The sequence below is a fragment of the Saccopteryx leptura genome, chromosome 4 (genome assembly GCF_036850995.1).
Source record: "Saccopteryx leptura isolate mSacLep1 chromosome 4, mSacLep1_pri_phased_curated, whole genome shotgun sequence".
In the NCBI taxonomy this organism is placed as follows: Eukaryota; Metazoa; Chordata; class Mammalia; order Chiroptera; family Emballonuridae; genus Saccopteryx; species Saccopteryx leptura.
In genome coordinates, this window is record NC_089506.1 from 193,353,859 (window position 1) to 193,374,698 (window position 20,840).

Genomic DNA, 20,840 nt, shown 5'->3' on the forward strand with positions numbered 1-20,840 from the left:
CAGAGAAAAAAGTTGGAAAGGAGACGCTAAAAAGTTACTAATTATTTGGGGGCTGGGACTGTTTCTTTTTCTTTTTTTTAAATTTTATTTATTCATTTTAGAGAGAAGAGAGACAAAGAGCGAGATGGGGGAGGAGCAGGAAGCACCAACTCCCATATGTGCCTTGACCAGACAAGCCCAGGGTTTCAAACTGGCGACCTCAGCGTCCCAGGTCAACGCTTTATCCACTGCGCCACCACAGGTCAGGCCCGGGACTGTTTCTTAAAAATGTTGAATCTGTTGTATCATCTGCAGGTTTTGCAGACTGTGGTTCAGACACTGGCCTGGGGGTTGGGGGAGTCCAGCCCCCTGCTGCTTGTAAGCCTGTGGACGTGACCTCCCCTTTCTGTTCTCAGCTCCTCATGGATACACCATCTCCCCCAGGATGTAAGTTAACGCGAATGGGTCAGCCTGAGTGAATGAATGTTTGTTGTTACTTTAGAGCATGATGAAACAAAAAACTTACATAATAAAACTACAAGGAAGTGGGGAGAGGGGAGAATGACTGCTAATGGGCAATGAGGCTTCTTTCTGGGGGGACGAAATCGTTCTGGAACGGGAGGGGCAACAGCTGTGCAACCTTGTAGACGTCAAAAACCACTGAACTGCCATGTACTTGACAAGGGTGAATTTTATGGTACGTGTGCTGTATCTCAATTTTAAAAACGGGAAAAAGGTAAAGGAAAATCACGAAGGGCGGTCTCTGGGGCTTGCCCCGATGGGAACCAGGACAGCGGACGCTGTAGGCACCTCATTCACGGTAGATGCGCAGGGAAACACATCTCTTCCTTCTTGGCTGCTCTAGTTCTCGGCTGGGCGAGCGCCCTGCTCACTGACCCTTTTATCCCTGGGGCCTTCCTGGGCCAGTCTCACGAGCAGAGAGAGGGAAGGGCGATCAGCCAGGACACAGGAGAGAAGAAAGACCCTCTGCTGCCTCTCTAGCCCACCAGGAGGAGGGGGCAGAAATAAGGAGGCAGGCAGCCAGGATGGACCCCCCTGCGGGCACAGTCCAGCCAAAGCCCAGATGCGAGAAGCACTCACCCAGGAAGCCCTCCTCATCAACGATGATGGTGTAATCCTCTGGCGTCTCGGTCAGACTGAAGAACTTGCACCTGGGTGGATGGACAGACAGACACAGGATATCGTGTCAATTCCGCATTAGTCCTGGCAAAACACTGTGGTCGTGACCCAGTCGATGACTCGGTTTACTCAGAGCTCTGACTCCAGGCTGCTGGTGACCTCCAGTAAGCTGCTTCTCTCTCCCTCCACTCCCCCACTCCCCAGTTCTGACTCAGGGTCTCAGAGAGGCCTAGAGATGGTGACCGTCCCCTCTGCACCCCTGATCCTTGGGGACCCCGGAGTCGGCCAGTTTCTAGGATCCTATATAGGCCCATGGGCCTCAGACCCCACTTTTTCCAGGAGGAAGTGGCTGAAGGGCAGCTCTGGGAGGGGTCATGCAAATGAGCTGCCTTTCCCATAGGCCCCCACATTCCACCTCTGTCACTGTCGCCCCCACCATCCCGGCCCCTCTCCTCCCCAACTGGGGCAGTCCCCCTGTCACTTAGGGCCTAATTCACATCACCCAGCTAACAGCCCAGCCTTCAGGGTATTTTTCTTTGCTACATGAGAAGCATTCGGTCCACCATGCGGACCCCTGAACGGCCATGTCTCCTTTGGTAACACTACTTAGCCTGGGGTGTACAATGTTCATCGCCCCCTGTGCGCACCCCCCCCATCAATTTCCCAAGGCCAAGGACTAACATTCACTCTGCCCCTCTTTATCTTGTCCCTGCTGGTCTTGGCCCTGTGCCCAGGCTTTCCATCATGGGGTGAGTAGATGTCACCACCCCTCAGTGCCGGTCTCTCTGTCCCCCAACCTGGTCAGAATGGCCCCTAGAACACTCCAGGAGTAGCTGCAGGGAGAGACGGTGTGCACAGCAGCCGCACGCAGGAAACGCGGTCACTTATCTGGCACTGCTGCGCCCAACTGCGCGCCCAGCACGGGCTCCAGCCCAATGCGTAAACCCATCCATCCATCACGGGAGCCGGGACAGAAAGAGACCCACCCAGGAACCGCAGCAAGGGCCTGAAGATCGCTTCCGCAAAGATTAACACGGAAAAGGAATCTGAACAGGGGTGCAGTGCCGCAGGGGGCCGGGCAGCCCGGATGTCCACAGACCTGTCTCCTCCTGGCCCTCCTCCCCGGTCAGCCGCCCGGCGACACGGAAGACTTCTCCACAGAACCTCTGCAGCGCCCTTTTACTTTACTCTTGACCACTTTCACAAAGAATAAGAGCAACTGGAACTGGTAGGAGTGCAAAATGATACAGCCATTTGGAAAAGTTTGGCAGCTTCTTATAAAGTTAAACACACACCAACCACACGAAGCAGCAATCCCACTCCTGGGTATTTATTCAAGAGAATGAAAACATATGTGCACAAAAAGACCTGCATGCAAAGGTTTGCAGCCTTTATTTGCAATCACCCCAAACTGGACACAACTCAAGTGTCCCCCCTTCAACTAGAGAACTGGATGAACTGCAGGCACATCCACACCGCGGGGTCCTGGTCGGCAGCAGGAAGGAACGAATTACTGACTCGTGCAATACTGGGGATGAAATGCAAATGTATTTTGCTAAGTTAAAGCCAGACTCAAAAGGTTACCGTACTATATGATTCTATTCACACGACATCTGGAAGAAGCAAAACTGTAAGGACAGAGAACACCGTCGGCTGCCAGAGGTGGGGGGAGGGCTGACTTAGAGGGGGACCCGGGAACTTCTGGGGTGGTGGGAATGTTTGGTATCTTGACCGTGGTGGTGGTTACAGGATCATATACATTTGTCAAAATTAAAAGGACTGTATGAATTTTATTGCGTGTAAATTATACATCAGTGAACCTGACCTGAAATGCTTGTGCCTGAATCCCGAACAAGGTGGCATTTACTCTCTTCCCCTCTGACAGTCTGCTCGACCAACAGCATATACACTCTTCCACTTGCCTCCGGCTCTTTGGTTTTCAATTGACATCTCTGTCCCTGCCTGTCCCACATCCAATTTGCAACTATTGCCTGGACAAATGAGATCTATAATTGCTCAGGACAATGGCAAATTATCACCGTAGTAAGTGGCAATCACTGGTCTGGCCTGGCTCCTTCTCGGGGACTCCTGTGCACTCAGAAAGAGCCTCGGGAGCCCTGTCACTGGCCTGCCATGGCAGGTGCTTGGTGGGTGGGGGAGTGGCCGCCTGGTGTCTGAGCAAGCCCTGTGAAGGCAAACAGATGTGGCATTCGCTCCCAATGCCCTCTGGGTGGTGAGGGACCCTCCAGAAATAGAGCACATAAATCATTCTGGAGGCACAAACACTGGCAGAGGAGAGCACCGGCCTCCGTGTAAACAGGGTATAAATATGTGGCTGATGTGACCGTCTCGCCCTTCAAGACCCAGTTTAGGCATCTTCTTCGGGATCAAACCTTTTGTGACTGGCACCAGCCACCTCTCCCTCACCTCCCACCGTAGGAGGGGGTCCCCCTTGACAGCCGATGGTCTCACCCCAGTCTACAAGAGGATGTTAAGGCCACTGTGGGTGAGCGGTACGCCACGGCTCTAGGGAGAGTTTATCTCCTAGTGTCTATGAAGTGTGCCCCCAGAACTGGGCAGTGCACACACAGTGTGCGCAGCTGCGCGCGGTGAGTGCTTTCACAACCCATTATGAATAAGACTCCTTTCACCCAACAGAACCTAAACTCTCAGAGGCAAGGACTGTGGGTTCTGGACACACACCTCGGATGAGCATGGGCCAGGCACAGAATCAGCACTCCTTGTCTGATGAGCAGAAGAATGAACTAAAGCCACATCCCTATCTCCACAGCCAGAGGGGCCCTAATCAGAACAAGCCCTGTGCACTGCCGTCCTTGACTTAGCCCTGCTCTGTGAGACGCTCAAGTCTCTAGTCCCAGCTCTGAGCTCTCTAATGAGTCATAGCTAAATCTACACCCCAGATGCCAAGCTCCTGCTGTTTGTGGCCTCTCTGTACTTGGTCCACAAGGAGCTTGAAAGAGGACCAAAACCCAGCAATTAGCCAGCCTGTTAGGAAACCCGAGGAGGAGGAGAAGATCCGTTTGCCCTCTCGGTGCCCTCATGGTCCATAGGAACAGGATGAAACAACAGGAGACAGAGGTGCCTGGACACCAGAGCCAAGAGGCCTGGGTTCCAGTCCCAACCCGGCTCCGGGGGGTGGTGAGCCCTGGGCTGCTTCCTTCCTCTGCACAGTGAGCAGCAGCTTCAAGCGGGACGGTTCCCATCTGTTTCCAGCTTGGGCAGTGCATGGGCCACCTGGAACCCTGCCAGCTCCGTAGCAGGGTAGATCTCAAGGGTCCTGGCCAACAAGGCACGGAGACACGATTCCACAACCATTCAGTTTCTGGAAAATACTGTTCAGGCAAAAACCCCAGCTGGCTACAATCAGAGCCCAAGACAGATTTGCCGCCCAGAGAGCTGGGCAGGTGGCACCACAGTGCTGGGGAGAGGGCTCACCCACCTCATGGTCTGTGTGAGGAGGGCTCACGGAGCTGGGCAGTACACAACCTGTGCAACTGTGTGTAACGGTTACTTGGTAGGTCCTGTGGGAGCAGTCAGTAGATGGGATGCAAAACTCTAGAGCTCTGACCAATGAAGGAGGGAGACTGGGGAACAGCAGCTGTGGGGAGAGCCCTGGCTCACCGTTGTTCAGGACACACCCCAAGAACCATGCAAGTCCTTTGTCTACTCTAGGGGGTGACGATGCATCCCTGGGCTCTGTGAACAAACAGAGCATGGGTCCCAGATGAGAGCAGGCTGTACCAGAGAGCCCATGTCTGTTCGGAGCCTCATGGCCAGCACAAAGCACGCCCAGAGGCACCGAGGGGGCCCTACACGGTGCTCCTCTGGCCTGGGGGAAGATTCCAGCCACCTTTCAATCTATGTGGCTATAGACCAGGGGATGAAAGTAATGCTGCTACTCCTGGCTGTGTGACCTTAGGCAACTTACTTAACCTCTCTGTGCTCGTTTCCTCATGTGTATAATGGGGATAACAGTATCTATCTACTTCACAGGGTTGTTGTTGAGGAAAACATAAGGAATACCCAGTATGAATACGATAAGCACTCAATATGTTGGCTACTTCTTCCTCTTGGTGGGCACACAGAGCTCAAGGGGAGGCAAGGGCGGGGGAAGCAGCTTCTATTCCGAGTAAAGAAAAGCTCTAGAGCCAGCTGACCTCAGAGACCAGTGGGCTGGCTGGGGAGGCAGTGAGTTGTCAGTTCTCTGCAGGGGTGATGCTGCCTCAATGGGGAGGATGGATTAAGCTCAGTCTCCAATTCTTTGCAACACCTGGTCCCTACACACTGACCCAAGCAACAGGCTTTGGCTGAAAAGTCTCCATTTACCTCCCCAGTAGCTCAATTCTCCCGGGTAGCCAGCAAAGGAATGATTTATGATGAAAGATTTATGGTGGAAGAGACGGACCCAGCCTGACATTGCCAGTGAATTTGCATTGGAGCCAAACCTGCAGCCCTGGGGCTGCTTCTGCTCTCAGACATGCCACACTGAGGCCTCAATCTTCACAGGCACCTGGCATGTCTGAGAGCAGAGACCATTCAGGTTTCCATTGGGTGGAAGCTCCCATCAGCATCTGTCCCGCCTTTTCCGTTCACTGGCTGGCTGTGCTCACCTTTTCTTGGTTCCCAGACACCACAAAGACCTAGTCAGGGCTGCCTGTCCGTGGAATCTCGTGGAGAGGACCCAGGTCTCTGGGAAGTGGAAACTAGCTCTCTGGGGCTGTCATAAGGCCCTGAGCCAGCCAGCTGCAGCTGAGGTCACCTGCCAACCCCTCATGGAACAAGTCCAGACCTTTGCAGTGACAGCCTGACTAAGCCAGGCTTTGAAATGAACCCCGAGTCCTGCAAACAGGATTGAGAATCGGCTTCTAGCATGTTTCAGTTACCTGTTTACAAACCATTCTTGGTTTGTTTCTTTGCCCATGAGCCCATTTTGAATTTCAGCCCCAGCCTGGAAAGCCAGGAGGCTTTCCTGCAAAGTGCAGCCCATTCAGTCTGGCAGGAGGAGGCTTGGCCACACCCTCCTCTGCAGGACATCACAGTGAGGACAGAGGGCCAGGGCCCGACCCGCCCAATGGCCCCTGCCTGCCGCTTTCCTGCAGTGCAGCACGGGAGGCTTTTCCAACGAGTGGCAGAGGTGCTCTGGGGCCTCCTCTGGGTGCTGGCCTTGCATGTTCCAGGGCTTCTGCCCCCAAAGGACGGGGTCTGTCAGCCTTTGTTTTCTTAACCAGCGGCAGCGTTTTCATCTGTTTCTCCTGGGTCCTCAACAGGTCTCTCGTGTTATTTACATCTAGTTCCCACTGTCTTTCACAACTACAGGCGACTGTTTCAGGTTGAAGCTGGGAAAAAAGCCCTGCGCTGGTTCTGTGATCTGAAAGGCAATCCTGAAGGGGTTCTTTTCTGTTAAGACAGAAAAGAAATCTGCTCCTGCGGGCAACATCGCTTGCAAATTGTAGAGGGATTTGCACATGCAGGACTGCAAGGGGTAGGGAGGGCAGAAGGAATTAGTGGGGTCTGGATAAAGCCCCTGAGACCCAGCCAACAGCTAAAAGCAGTGGCTAGATCATTTAGTCATTCAACAAACTAGTCAGGTACTCTTTCAGGTGCTAGGGGCACACCTTAAATAAACAACTGGAGTTTACATGCGGTGGGGGAATAAATAAAACAGTGGGTCAGATGATGGTGCTTATCACAGAGCAAATGAAAAAATGCAGGGAGGGCCAGGGCTGGCAGAACAGGGGTTTACAATTTAAAAACAGCAGCAAGTGGCCGCCAAGGGTTGGGGGATGGGGAAATGAGGAGATTCTAAAGGATACAGTTTCAGTTTAAGGTGATGAAAAAGTTCTGGAGATGGATGGTGGTGGTAGTCACACAGACGATGTGCATGTACTTAGTGCCGCTGGGCTGTACACTTAAAAATGGTTACAATGGTAAGTTTGTGTTATATACATATATATCTGGCTACAATGAAAAGTTGAGCAGGAAAGGGAGGGTAACCACAAGACCTGTAGGAGGTGTTGCTGCCCCGGGGAGGTCGGAGAGAGGAGACTGTGCAAAGCCCCGAGGCGGGCAGATGCCAGGAGTGCCAGAGGCCAGAGTGGCTAAGTGGCAGAGGCAGGGAAATAACAAACAATGACATCAGAGGTAATGGGGAAGGGACGATGCCTGTTGCCGTGCTGAGACGGGGTGAGGGCCCTGAGACCAGTTAGGAGACTCTTCTTCAAAGCGCTGGCAAGAGCTGATGATGGCCTGGGCCAGGCTGCCGGCGGCAGGCGTGGGTCTGTTTGTGGCAGAATAATTTTCAACAAATTGGGGGAGAAGTCTGAGGCCAAGGCAGGGAACCAGCCTTCCACAGCCAGTGTTCTGGTGGGAGACCAGGAAGGAGGGCAGCAGGCAGAGGTGGGGCCCTGCACCCGCAGAACTCCTCCCCTTTGAATGTGGCCCCATTGCTGCAGTCCTTTCCCTGGCGGACACCTGGGGCAGGTAAGCAGCCTGGGGTGGTGGGGCTGCCCCGCCCTGTCGCATGGCCCAAAGCACAGACCTCTGGAGAGCTGCTGAATGGCTGCCTGTCCCAGTGGCCTGGGGCAGCCAGGCGGGCGCAGAAGGGGCATGCCCCGGTGGGAACACAGGCTGGGAAAGGCCAGCCTCTTGCTTTGTGAACACACACCCGAGTGCAGGGCACACCTGAGGCCAGCACTGCTGGCTTCCTGTCTCCCTTGGGGGAACTGAGGCAGAGAAGGCCCAAGTGTGGATCTTGGCTTTAGCACCAACCAGAGATGAAGCTGGAACAACTTATTGGTCCCTCAGTTGGCCCCAGGTTCTTGAACCTGAGAAAGAGGTTTGGAAATACCTCCTGTGCAGCTGAGGGTTGAAGGAGGTGCTGCACATACATGGATGTGCTTGAGACTGCTTAAGTGTGGTCACTCGCAGCGGAGTGGAGCAGCTGGCCTGGGGACGAGGGGGCACTGGATGTCCCTGGCAGCGTTCCCGCCCGGGGAGTGCTCAGACCTTGCAGACAGAAGCACACCTTCTGCTTGCAGGCGCTTGACTTCCATGTGTTCAACCACCTTCACCTGATTTCGGCTCTCCCCACTCCTGTGGCCCCCACCCCAGCCCTCACTGGCAGTGTCAGTCTCACGAGGAACCGATGAGCTCAGCCTAGCTCCGGTCCCAGTGACGCTCACACCCACCGGTCTGTCTCGGCAGCGAGGGGAATACCCAGGGCGGTGCTGGGATTATTCACTCGGGGTTTGTCTCTGCTAGTGAGATGTCTGCTCCTGAAAGACGGGGCCGAGTCTTCCTCATGCCTGACACAGGACTTGCCCTGGGGCCTGTGCATGAGCGGTGCTGAGTGAACGTAGGATATCATAAATCAGTCCCAGTTTTCAGGCAGGAAAACTGATGCTCAGGTTGAGGCAGGACTGCCTCGGGTCTACTGGGCTGCGCGACCTCTGAGTGGAGGGCACTGGAGACACACTCCCTGTGACTCAGCTCCTCCCGCTGAGGATTCCACCAGCGTACACACGTGTCAGGGAAGACGCGGACAGCAAAAACCTGGCCACGACCCCAGATGCCCATCACTGGAAGAGGAGGGGAACAATGACAGTAGAATATCACCCAACAGTCCAAACGAACCATCTACAATGACTTGCAAAAATATAAAAGAATCTCAGCAATGTAATAGTAGATGGAAAATTCCCCAAATATTACATACAGCATAGCACTCTTTTTTAGAGTTAAAAGCAGTAGCTAAAAAACAAACAAAAACCACCCCACCAAACCACCTTTAAGACTCCACGTAGCTGCATTACAATTTCATGAAAAGGAAGCAAAGGCATGAAGAACACAGGTTCACCTGGGTGTGGCTGGGGGAGCCGGGGAGACCTCAGTTGAATGTGGGGTATTGTCTAGATCTTATTTCTGCCCTAGCTGAACACCAGCTGATTACATTATTAACACTGATTAGTTAGATAAATGAAAAAGGCCGGCCATGCAAGGACACTGGGTGGGTAAGGGTCATGAACCTGAGCTGAGGTCCCCTGGGGCAAAGGAGACTGTTCGCTGGAAACAAGCTTAAGTTTAGGCAGCAGGCAAATGGGCCTGGGGTCCAGCAGAAAGGTGTGGAGGACCCAGCCCCACAGGCTGCAGAGCCGAAAACAGGTGCAGGAAACTGAGCAAAAGAGCCACCAGAGGAGGCGTCTTGACAGGGGTCCAGGTGTCAGAATCAGGCAAGGGTCCCAGGAGGAATGGGCAGGACTGGTCCCAAGGCTACAATCCCTGCCATTTGGGTCATTCAATTAGACTTTGGCCGGTTAGTGGTTTGGGGGCTCACTCTGGCTCCACAGATGTTATCTTAACCCCTGAATTTGGTCCTCACAGTCCAGCCTCTATTTGACCCTCCAATGGCACCGTGTAATGGTTAATGCCCTGGAGAAAGCACTGCTTTGGAGTCAGGGGGCCTGGATTGGAGCCTCAGTGATGGTATCAGCTCCGTGGCCTCAGACATGTACCTAGCCCCGAGCCGGCCTCTCCACTCATAGAGGGACAGATTGCTGGGCCCAGGGAGAGGTCACATCTCTGTGTAGATAAAAGCACCAGCCACACATGGATGCTCCAACAGCACCAGTTTCTTTCCTTCCTTTCAGTTCAGGTAATGACACTGATGGTCCCCTGGTTTCCTCCAGACAGAAATGGAAGTTTAGTCCTACTTCCCCTGTTCTGCATACTAAGGTGAGGACCCACATAGACACACAACGTCCTATTCTGCCAAGGAGGCAAACAGCATTTGTCAGCATGCTGAAAACAGTCAAAATACAGGAACCTAAGGCAATCTGTAGTCCTTGTCCTTGCTCCCCTCAACCAAGTCCCTGACACTATGAATTGGGAACCAACAGCCCCCAGAGGGTTGCTATTACCGGACTTGGGAGCTAAGCTGGGGTACTGCATGGAGTTGTTGTCCTATTGCCTGGCAACACTGAGTGCCCCTGGCTCCTGGGTCACGTGAGTGCCTCTCCTGCGGCCTCTCCAATTCTGTACTGGCTTTGGGGCAGGGTATCCTGGGTGGCCCCCTTGGCTGACCCCAATCCTTAGATGACCCCTGTCTAGCGCCGTCCTCCTCAATAATGACCCCCAGCTCAGAGGTCCCCACAGGGCCTGACTTCTGCTCACCCCCAGCCCCTTACAGGATCTGCTCAACCTTATGTTTCCTGGTTGGGCAGGATCTAAACCCCAACCTGCACCTCCAGTTTCTTAACATTTAGGCTAAGTGGTTGAGAACACCTCTCAAAACATCTCTGCTTTTTCATCCATCTCAGCCCTTCTCTCTGGCCTCAGAAAAGCAGTAGCAAGGCCACCTTCTCTCTCCCCACTCCCACAGGTGCCTTACTCATACTTGGCTTCCTCAACTTAGTGACAAACAGGCTCAAGTTTCCTCCATCCTAAAAAAAGTCTCCCTCACCCCTATCTCCTCATCAGGCCACTGCTTTCTTCCCTCCCCTTCACAAGCAAACAGGCCTCCAGCTGGTCACCACCAGCCCTCCAGCCACTGCCACTGGTCAGCCTCAACCCTCCATCCAATCCTGCTCAGCTCGCTGATGACCTCCACCAGCCAAACCTGACAGCCGCTTCCCTCGTGCCCTCCTGTCCTTGACCGACTGGCTAGACCCCACATGGCTGGCCAAGGCCTTCCTTTAGACACGAATCCACCACATGGCTTCCTCCAACTTTTGACACTGATACTCCTCTGGTTTCCTGTAGTGACTTCTCTTCTCCTCCCCATGCAGGCGGCTCTCAAGGGGGCCTCCCACAACACCCTCCACCCAGTTCTCCCTGGGTCCCAGCCACTGTGACCCAGGCTTTGTCCCTGAGCTTCCAGCTTGCACTTCTCCGCCACCCCTGGCTGGCACGGTCTTAGGCTCATTTCTCACATCCACTCTCTGAGACACGAATGGTTGGCCCCCATTTCACAGACGAGGAAGCCGAGGACAGCAACCTGTCAGCTATAACCGAGACTGCGGTTTGTGCCCTCATCCTGATGGGCCTAGGGATAGACCATAATTGCATACCACTCATTCGCTCTAAAAACCCACTGCTGTTTGCTTTGGGCTCGGCCTGCAGCCGACCACCAGGGCAGAGCCAAGGCCTTGGGCTGCCCCTACCTTGGGGCCAGGAGGCTGAGTCATCTCAGAGAACATTCTCATTTTCAATTGCTGTGGCCAGCTAACACTGGAAACTCGATCTGTTTACTCTCAGATTCCTAACCCAGCAGAGCTAGGCCCTCGCATGGGCCTCTCCTTGGGCATCCTGGGCGACAAGCCCCTGCCAGCCAGAGCCCTGTTCCAACAACAGAGCTTAGACCAGGCGGGGGAGGGGGGCCGGGGAGGGCCGCTTCCTAGTAAACTTGTCCAGCAAACTGACTCTGAAATTTCAGATTTACGAACCAGATAAATTAGTAGAGGGAAAAGAACTGCAAGAGTTTGTTTAATTTGTGAAACAGTTTACCACAGGTTCCCCACAAAAACCACAAAGGGGGACCTTCCTGGAATCACCCAGACAGGAAGGCGGAGCACAGGGAGGACTGGAATCAGGGCGGGAGACCACTGTGTGCTGCCTCCTTCATAACGGAACCCTGGGCCGACTGCACACCCCTAGGGAGGGGCCGCTCACCCCTTTGTAAAGCAATTCATTCCATCCTGGGGAAGCTTATTTCCAGAAACTCAATGTGGCCTCCTCCTAACTTACACCCTGAAGTCTTCATTCTGCCTTCAGGGACTCGTGGATATTTGCTCCAGCTGCAAGAATGACAAGGAGTCTAGCAGGACTGTCACTCTTCCTACAATGGGAACAGGACTCATGGGCAAACACTCTGCATAAAACCCAGCTCTTTCCTGCTTAAAGCACTGGTTGTCAACCTTGGCTGCACAGGAAACTCAACTGGTGAACTCTAAAAAGTACCCAGTGGGCCTGCTGAGGGCGCATGGCTAAAGCTGGACACCCAGAGAGACTGTGGGACCAGCCTCCCTGGCCAGATGCCTGGGCTTTCCTGGGTAGGAGAGGCCCCCTGGCAAGGGGCTTAACCAGGGACTTTAGTACCTCTGCCACCACCCTCTGGTGGCCCACCCTGGGCGAGTGGCCCTGCAGGGCCCTGCTCATTCAGTGAGCCTCTGCTTGCCCGTCTGGGCCCTCTGGGTCCGAGGTACCACCACCCTCAGCGACGTCAGCACCCAGTGGTGTCTAAGGTGGGCACACAGGAATGCCTGTTCACCTCAATGCCATCAGGGAGATGACTGGGGGTACCAATCTTCTTGGTTTGCCTGGGACCATCCTGGTTTGGGCACCAAAAATGCTTCAAAAACAGGCAGAATCACATCGAGGCAACAGAAGTCGAACAGGTGCATGCAGGAGAGGAAGTGGTGGCTGGAAGGGGGGGCTTCTGGAATCCGGGGAGCCTTTCTCTTCTGGGCTTTGCCCGAGTGCTGGTTCCCCAGCTCGGGTCCGCCTGTGGGACTCCCTGGCCGCGCGGATACCCCCTGTGCGCGTCCCCTGTGGCCGCCGCTTCGCTCGCAGGGAGGAGAAGTCCTAGCCTTTCTTCCTGCCCTTGGGTTTTCTCTGTGTTGCTGCTGAGCAGACACACAGGGTCTGCTCGACATCCCACAGTGGGCCTCCAGGGTCCCCAGAGCAAAGGTTTGCGGGGGCAGAGTTGGCGATAGGAGCATGAATGAGGAGAAAGGGCACTTGACCATTCCCTCGGCGATACCCTGCTCTCGGGCCAGTGCCGAGAAGCAGCTTGTGAATGGGACTCGGCGTTTGAAATGCTTCGCATGAGATCAAGCCTAGGCTCGGATTCTCATTTCTTCTAGACTTAACACCCCTCAAACTTTGTATTTAAAACTCTGGCATACTTGACCATAATAAAACACACAGATTTTAGGTGTACTGTTTGATGAGTTTTGACAAATGCTTAACCTCATTTAACCACCACCCCAATCAAAATACTGCACACCTGCTCCACGGCTGTCTTCTCTGTTCCTCTCCCTCCCTCGGTCCCTACCCCCAGGGGGAGGCGACTCCCTGCTCCACGTTCTCCAGTCCTAGGTTCACTGTGCTTGCTTTAGCTTCAGAACCAGGAAGTGTGTACAACTTTGTGCCTGGATTCCTTTGTTCCATGTATTGATTTTGAGATTAATCTGTTTTATTTTGCGAACTGTAGTTATGTTTATTGATGAATATACATGTATATTTATATATATTCATCATGTACTATACTTTTATTTATCCTTTCTCTTGATGTCATTTGGTTGTTTTCAGTTTTTGGGCTTATTACGAACAAAGCTGGTATTGAACATCCTTATTTAAAAAAAAAAAAATCTCCTGGTTGGCTTCCTATGCCCCCAAGTCCTGTAATTCCCATAAAAGCAGCTCAAGCTCGCCCCACGGAACTGCTCCGCACAGCTCGGTCCATCCAAGGCAGCCTGCACCCCAGCCTCTGCACGGGTGGGGCCCGTGGCCAGGCATTCCAGCACCCCGGGCTGAGGCCGAACCCCCGCTGAGCTACACAGGAACCTGCCGGTCTGGGGCCCCGGCAAAACCCAGCACACTAAGCATTACCCCAGTCTACTGTGGTAAGGGCTGTGGAAAAAAGGGAAGGTTTGGATGGGGAGCAGCACATGCCTCCCTTGGCTGGGGTGTCTGGGAAGGGCTCAGGGAGGGCTGTGTAAGCTGAAGCCTGGAGGAAGAGACCCCCTAACACAAGGAAGAGCAATAGCCCACGGTAGTGTGGCTGAATCGTCTACCACCATGGAAACGTTGAATATCTTCTACACTTTGTAATGCAACGTTGAGTGGAAAAAAAGCAAGCCTAAAAGATGACACACAGCCAGATACCCTTTTCAGATACATACACGGGACAAAAACCATTTGTAAAAGTCAAGGAAAAGATAAGTGTAGGTGGATGGCAGTTACTGACAATGTCATGGTCGCAGTGGGGGTGCTGTTATTCAAAGAATAAACAAACGGAAAGTAAAAGCAGGATCAATAAGTATGTCACAGACCAAGGATGAAGGGTAATCAAATTCTATGCACCCGAGATCCATGAAAAAAAAAAAAAAAAGGAAAATAAAAAAAAGGCTTTGAAATGTTTGAGCACCAGATCAGGTCTATGAGTAAAGCAGCTCACTCTGGCTGGTCCTGCATCTCAGAGAGGATCCTGCTGTTGGATCCCCGCAAGCCCCCCTCTGCTCCTGCTTGGGCCCCATCCTCTCTCACATGGTGGAAGCTCAGGCTCCACCCACTGTGGTCCACAGGGGGACTGCAGGGTATGCTGGGATGCAGGATCCAGAAACCCGTGTCTGTGGCCATGTCAGCATGGACGCAGCCTCCAGCCCCCGTGCCCCTCCAGCTGGGAGCCCGGAAGAACGGTCAGGAGTGTCAAGGGCAGCTGTGCCCACCCGCCTCCATCTTTACCAAATCAGCAGTATCTGCCCAAGACCCCCCTCCCCATCCCAAGACAGAGGGTCCCAGGGACAGGAAACAAAAGGGGGTAGGAGGGAGGATGGGAGAAAGAGTCAATCAAGGAAGGGCCTGGAAATGTCTATCTAGACCAGGGGTTACAGCTCAAGGGCCTGCAAAATACAGGGGTGAAGAGAACCGGGAGTAAGACACGCTTTCCATATTAAACACCCAGGAACATTCTCCACTTGCACCAAGAAACGCGTGGCCCTCTCTGTTTCTCTTCCTTGCACTTTTGGGAAAGAACCGTGTGGAGGAACAGGCTGACAGAGGCAGGACGACGAGTCTGGTACCTGGTCTCGGAGTCGGGGATGGCGGCAGCAGCAGGGTCTGAGGCGGCCAGAGGGGGGGGTTCCCTCCCTGGTACAATGGGGGCAGCTGCTCCTCAGCTCGGAGACGCTGTTACCATGCGGGTCCTGGATTGCAAGAGCTTCCCATTTTTCAAGGAAAAAATGGAAATCCAGGTTTTCATGATCTATCTTAATGCTGAAATGTTGGTGTAATTTTTAAAAAACACTGGTGGCCCAAAGTAACCCCTCTGGCCTACAAATGCAAAAAATTCCTTTCCCAGACCTCCTCCCTCCAAAGTTCTCAAGCATCCTGGGTTTGAGGGGCAGTCAGTTTCCTGAATGGCAAGAGGTATGTGTGACCGTGAGGTCACACTTGTGAGGTCAGTGCCTGGGACAACAAGGGGTGGGTGCGGGCTGAGGACTCCTCAGAGCTCCCTGGGCTGCCTCTGAGGTCAGGAGTAGGTTAAGCGAATGTAAACCAGATAAAACGAAGTGACTTGTGACACCTGCCAGCTCGGGACACTAACCTGGGAGTCTTAGCAACTCACTGCTCCCACCAGGCTGCGGCGTGACTCCTGGAATGTCCCCCCGCCCCGTGCCCAAGCCCACAGCCTGCTCAGCCCTGCCCACATGCCAGGCCTCTCCTTTCCCTCTCCGGGAGGAACCTCTAGCTGTGAGTTGGAAAGGAAGCTGAGCCTCGATTCCCAGCAAGCTGGGTGACCCCGGGCAGGTCCTGCGCCTCCCTGTGCCTATGTCAGATCACGCGGTGGCCTGTGATGGTGGGATTGTGGCTTCGGCTCCGCCAAGCCAGTGCCCTGTCCGCCATGGTTCCGTGGGCCCAGCCCTGTGCTTGCCGGGGAGGCAGGTGTGAAGCTGATGCAGGAAACGAGCGAAGGAGGGCCACTGGGGCGTGCTGGGGTCTGCGGTTCAGGGAAGGCACTCTGGAGGCGGCAAGGCCCGAGTAGAACGTTGCAGAGCTAAGTCTGTGAGAGGCTGGATTTCAGAATGGAGCCAATTCCTGCCAGCCCGGCCGGCGCAGGCCCAACCCCAGCCCACGGCATGTCTCTCCAGCACCTGCTCTCACATGGCAAACAGGCCAGGTGTGACCCCACTCTGCCCGGCTCTGAGTCAGGACCGCGACTGCCAACGTGAGCCTGGCCTTCTTCATCGAGCCCAAACAAACCTTCTGAAACAGCGCTGTTCAGCAGAGCTTCCTGGAAGGACGGAAGTGGCCCACACCCACGTTGTCCAGTTGGACGGCCACTGGCCACACGTAGCTATTGAGTACTTGGAAATGTGGCTCGTGAGGCTAAAGAACTGAATTTAAAATTTTTATTTAAATTTAAATAGTCACATGTAGTAAGAGGCTACCGATTTGGACACCGAGGTTCTAGAACTCAAATGCTAGCAATGCGCACCTGAAACAGCCCCGTGCCAGCCCGGCCTGCAGCTCCGGGCCCACGCCCGCCTGGCCGTCCGGCTGTGGTTCACCCCCAGCCACCGGCACCGAGACTGTTTCAGACATGGATTCCAGCCCTGGTTTCGTGATTTGGGAAACTTCAACGAGGCCCTCAAGAGTGGCTGAATAGCTGCTGGCATGAGGCCGGCTCTCAAGTCTGATGCTCACATTATCCCACTTTTCCCAGGGAAAGTCTCCTTGTTTGCGTAGCTCCTGGGAGGAAACGTTTAGCATTGACACTGAGCATATATAACGAGCTCAACCTTGAGCCAGAAGAAAGGGCAGACGAACTTCTATCATGCTTATGGGGAGCTGACCTACTTGCCTCTCTCTTCACCCTCCCATTACCAAGACGGCACAATGAAACGGGATAGAGTCTCATCAGTGGTAGGAAGAGGTCTCATCAAGCCCAGATCCTAGGCTCTTCCCACCAGTCCCCAGTGCACTGCTATGGGCCCAGGAAGTCTGGGGTGGCAGAGAGATAGAGAGCAATAACGCCCAGGGCTGCCAGACAGAGTAGCAGACACTGGGTAGCTTCAAGAACAGAAATGGATTTTCTCACAGTTCTGGAAAAGATCAGCTGGAAGTAGAACAAGGTGCTAGCAGCGTTTCGAGGGAGGGCTCTCCTCCCGGCTTGCAGATGGCCACCTCGCCGCACCCCATGCACACACGGAGAGAGGACGGATGTGCCCTCTGGTGTCTCTTCTGATAGGGAAGCTAATCCTACTGGATCAGGACCCCATCCTTGTGAGCTCATTTAACCTTTATTACCCCCTAAAGGTCTGACCTCTACATGCAGCCCCACTGGGGTGAGGGCTTTTCAGCATAGGAGTTCTTCGGGGGGTGGGGTGGGACATTCAGTCCACAGAACCCTTAAAGATGTCATAGGCTACTGAGAAGACACACTTGTGAAGCAACTGGAAAAAAGACCAGAGATGATAAAGGGCTGAAATGTAAGCCCAGGAAGAGCTGTACGGGACAGTTTCCAAGCTGAAGGAAAGGAGAGGAAGGATCAATAGCCCACAGATGGCAGAGGTGGAGGGCCTCCTACAGGGGCCTCGACTTGAGGTCCTCAGGACAGAGAGGGCAGAGAGAGAGGGCAGGCCTTCCACGGAAGGGCAAGGAGAGCCCCCACCCCTGCCCACCTCAGCCACAGGCTTCCTGACCCAACTACGAGTGAACAGCACCTGCAGGACCCTGGTGCCAGGCCGGGAACAGTCTGAACTGAGCAGCTGCAAGCTACCCGGGGCATGTCTGCACCCTGGGGGGTCGCTGTGACTGCTGCGTGCCATGGCAAGTCCGTCCTTTCTGGGACTCAGTTCCAAACTGAGTCTAAAAGAGCTGAACTAAAGATGTCAGGCTTGGTCCGGCACAGAGGGGCCAAGAACCAGATGTTCCATGTGTGATCCTCCACCAGGAAGGACAGTGCTTACCCAACAGTGCCACCCAGACCTCAGGGCCGGGTAGGAAAGGGCTGTAATGAGCACTCTGTCCCCAGCTGTCGGCCCGGACGTCCCTGCCCTGCTGCAGAGCCCTCCCAGTCTACCCTCCCCAGCATGCCCCAGGTCCCCCTGGGCCAGGGCAGGCGCAGTCCGCACAGAGCTCTGCTTCCCCCTGGCCTGGGGTCAGGAGACCCTGCTTCTTCCGGAGTGCTCAGGCACCCGGCCTGGACGGGGGTCAAGCGATGGCTTAAACACACCTGCAAACCGCAAGCCCTGGCTGTCTTGTTGCCCAGTGCTCCCGGCTAAGAGTGACAACCACTGCCTGCATTCAGGACTGGGGCCTGAAGTCCACACAGACACCCCCAGGCCTGCTCAGCCCCTCACAACCAACCTTCTCACCACGGCTTCGCGCTGCTGGGTTCACACCTGTCATCGCCTCTCCGAGCTGCCCAGAGCGGCTTGGTAACGGTCTAGCAGCTGACTGGCCTTGCCTCACAAGTGAGGAAGGTCAGGCCCCAAGGGCCTTCCGTGGGCGTTGGGCCAAATATTTCACTTTTATTAAAATTCTCACTTGGCTACCGCCAACATCCCTGGGGCCATATCCAATTTGCTGAAGTCACCCAGTCAGAGAAGGTAATGGAGACGGGTTAGAAAAAAAGAGAGAAACTAATCAGAACATGACGTAAAAATACAATTCTGACAAGCTAGACAAGTCAGTGCTGTTACCCCACTTTGCAAATGGAGAGACTGAGGCTCGGAGGTCAGCGCCCTGCCAAGGCTGTGAGCTGGGAAGCAGGCAGGATGTGCATGTGTGACTGGTAGGGGGTGGAAACCTCTGGGCCTCAGTGGTGCCCATGCCCTCTCTGCCACACAGGAGCTGGGTGATCTCAGGGGTAATCATCTTTGGCAGCAGCAGGAGCCTCTTCAAGAGCCCTCTGTGGGTGGAAGGGGCCAGGGGCCAGAAGCTGCCTACTCACCACCCTCTCTGAGGTGGGAAGGTGTTTTTACGGGGTCTGGCACACTACGTCTGGGACGGCCGTCAGCTCTGCGTTCCGGTGGCCTGCAGGCCCTGGGAGGGCAGTGCTCAGGCCCAGCGGGTCCCAGCGCCTGGGAGGCTGATCCCAGCGCCTGGAGCCTCCCAGGCCGCTCAGCACAGCAAGAGCGTGGGAAGGCTGGGATGCCGGGGCCTGGGACAGTTTCCAACATGTGTGGAGGAGAGAGGTCTGGGCCTGGGAGGGGACAATCCCTGGGTGAGGGGGAGCCAGCCTCAAGGGCTAGGCACATTAGGAATGGCTGATGTGGGTCTGGCTACCTGGGCTCCAGGGACGGGCAGACAGCTGCCTGTACCCGCTGTCTGTGCATTTACTATCTATCCAAACATTTAAAGCGTGAAAAACAAAACAAAACAGCAAGGCAGAGGGGCCTTCCTGCAGGACACAGCAGGACTGTGGTGCACTGCGAAGGCAGGGGAGCTGGGTGCGAGTGGGGTGCGCCGAGGAGGGGCAGGGAGGAGGGGCAGGGAGGAGGGGCAGGGAGGGGGGCAGGGAGGAGGGGCAGGGAGGAGGGGCAGGGAGGGGGGGCAGGGAGGAGGGGCAGGGAGGAGGGGCAGGGAGGGGGCGCACAGTGCTTAGGAGCACGGTGTCTGCGGCTAGAGTCCTGGAGGCACACCCCAGCCTTGCTGTTTACCTCTGCCTGGCCCTGGCTGTCACTAATCGTCGTCCACCTTCCTGCCCAGGGCCTGGGGAACATCCCAGCCACAGCCTGCTTCCAGGAGAACGGAGGAGCCTAAAAGGATGATGGGACTCCCTGCCTCTCCCATCCATTTGCAACCCTGTATTTGGCAGGTGGGGTACGGGGCTTTGACCCTGACCCACCTAGCAGGCCAGTGAACTGTACCCTAAAGCTGACCCTACAGCTAGCTCTGCCTTCTCTCCATGCAGGGCCCAGTAGAAGTTGTTGGATCCCCCCCTAGTAAGCCTGGACCCAGCAGGGGTGGGTAAACAATGGGTGGGGGGAGGTTTTCCAAGAGCTCCAGACTCAACCTGAGGACAAACAGCTGGCTCAAGCCTTCCTGAGGTCTGACCCATGCTAGGCTTCTGCTTAATGACCAGAGTACCAGGCCCAGTTGGACAGGCTCCAAATCATAGCCTGCTGAGGTTTGGGGGGTGGGAGGATGAACATCTCCCCCAGTCCCAGACCACCCAGGGCCCCTGAGGGTTGTGGAGTCTGGCAGATGCCGGAGGAAGCCCTGCTGGTGAAGGCTGATACTTGCCCAGTGCCTCTTGGAATGCTGGGCCCTGAACACACAAGCGCTTGAGATTGTCACAATACCCCGGGCCCAGCAGCACCAGCCCCATTTTCCAGATAAGAAAACAGACTTCAATTGAGAACGAACTCAAAAGAATAATCCCCTTCACGATTGCAACAACAACAAAAAAATACTTAGGAATAAACATAACAAAGAATGTAAAGGACTTATATAATGAAAACTATAAACTATTGTTAAGGGAAATCGAAAAAGATATAACGAGATGGAAGAATATACCTTGTTCTTGGTTAGGAAGAATAAATATAATCAAGATGGCCATATTACCCAAAGCAATATACAAATTTAATGCAATTCCCATCAAAATTCCAATGACATTTTTTAAAGAAATAGAGCAAAAAATCATCAGATTTATATGGAACTATAAAAAACCCCAAATACCCAAAGCAATCCTAAAGAAAAAGAATGAAGCTGGAGGCATTACAATACCTGACTTCAAACTATATTATAGGGCCACGACAATCAAAACAGCATGGTATTGGCAGAAAAATAGTCACTCAGACCAATGGAACAGAATAGAAAGTCCAGAAATAAAACTACATATATATAGTCAAATAATTTTTCATAAAGGGGCCAACAACACACAATGGAGAAAAGAAAGCCTCTTCAATAAATGGTGCTGGGAAAACTGGAAAGCCACATGCAAAAGAATGAAACTGGACTACAGTTTGTCCCCCTGT

The 20,840-nt window shown here is 54.2% G+C and overlaps 1 protein-coding gene across 1 annotated transcript in view; it reads right to left on the reverse strand.

Moving 5' to 3' along the window:
• CASTOR2 (cytosolic arginine sensor for mTORC1 subunit 2) overlaps positions 1-20,840 on the reverse strand; it is a 52,197-nt gene that overhangs the window by 15,281 nt on the left and 16,076 nt on the right. Inside the window, exon 2 of the mRNA XM_066382442.1 lies at positions 1,081-1,151. Within this exon, the coding sequence (XP_066238539.1) occupies positions 1,081-1,151 (71 nt within the window). The remainder of the gene's footprint in view (positions 1-1,080; positions 1,152-20,840) is intronic.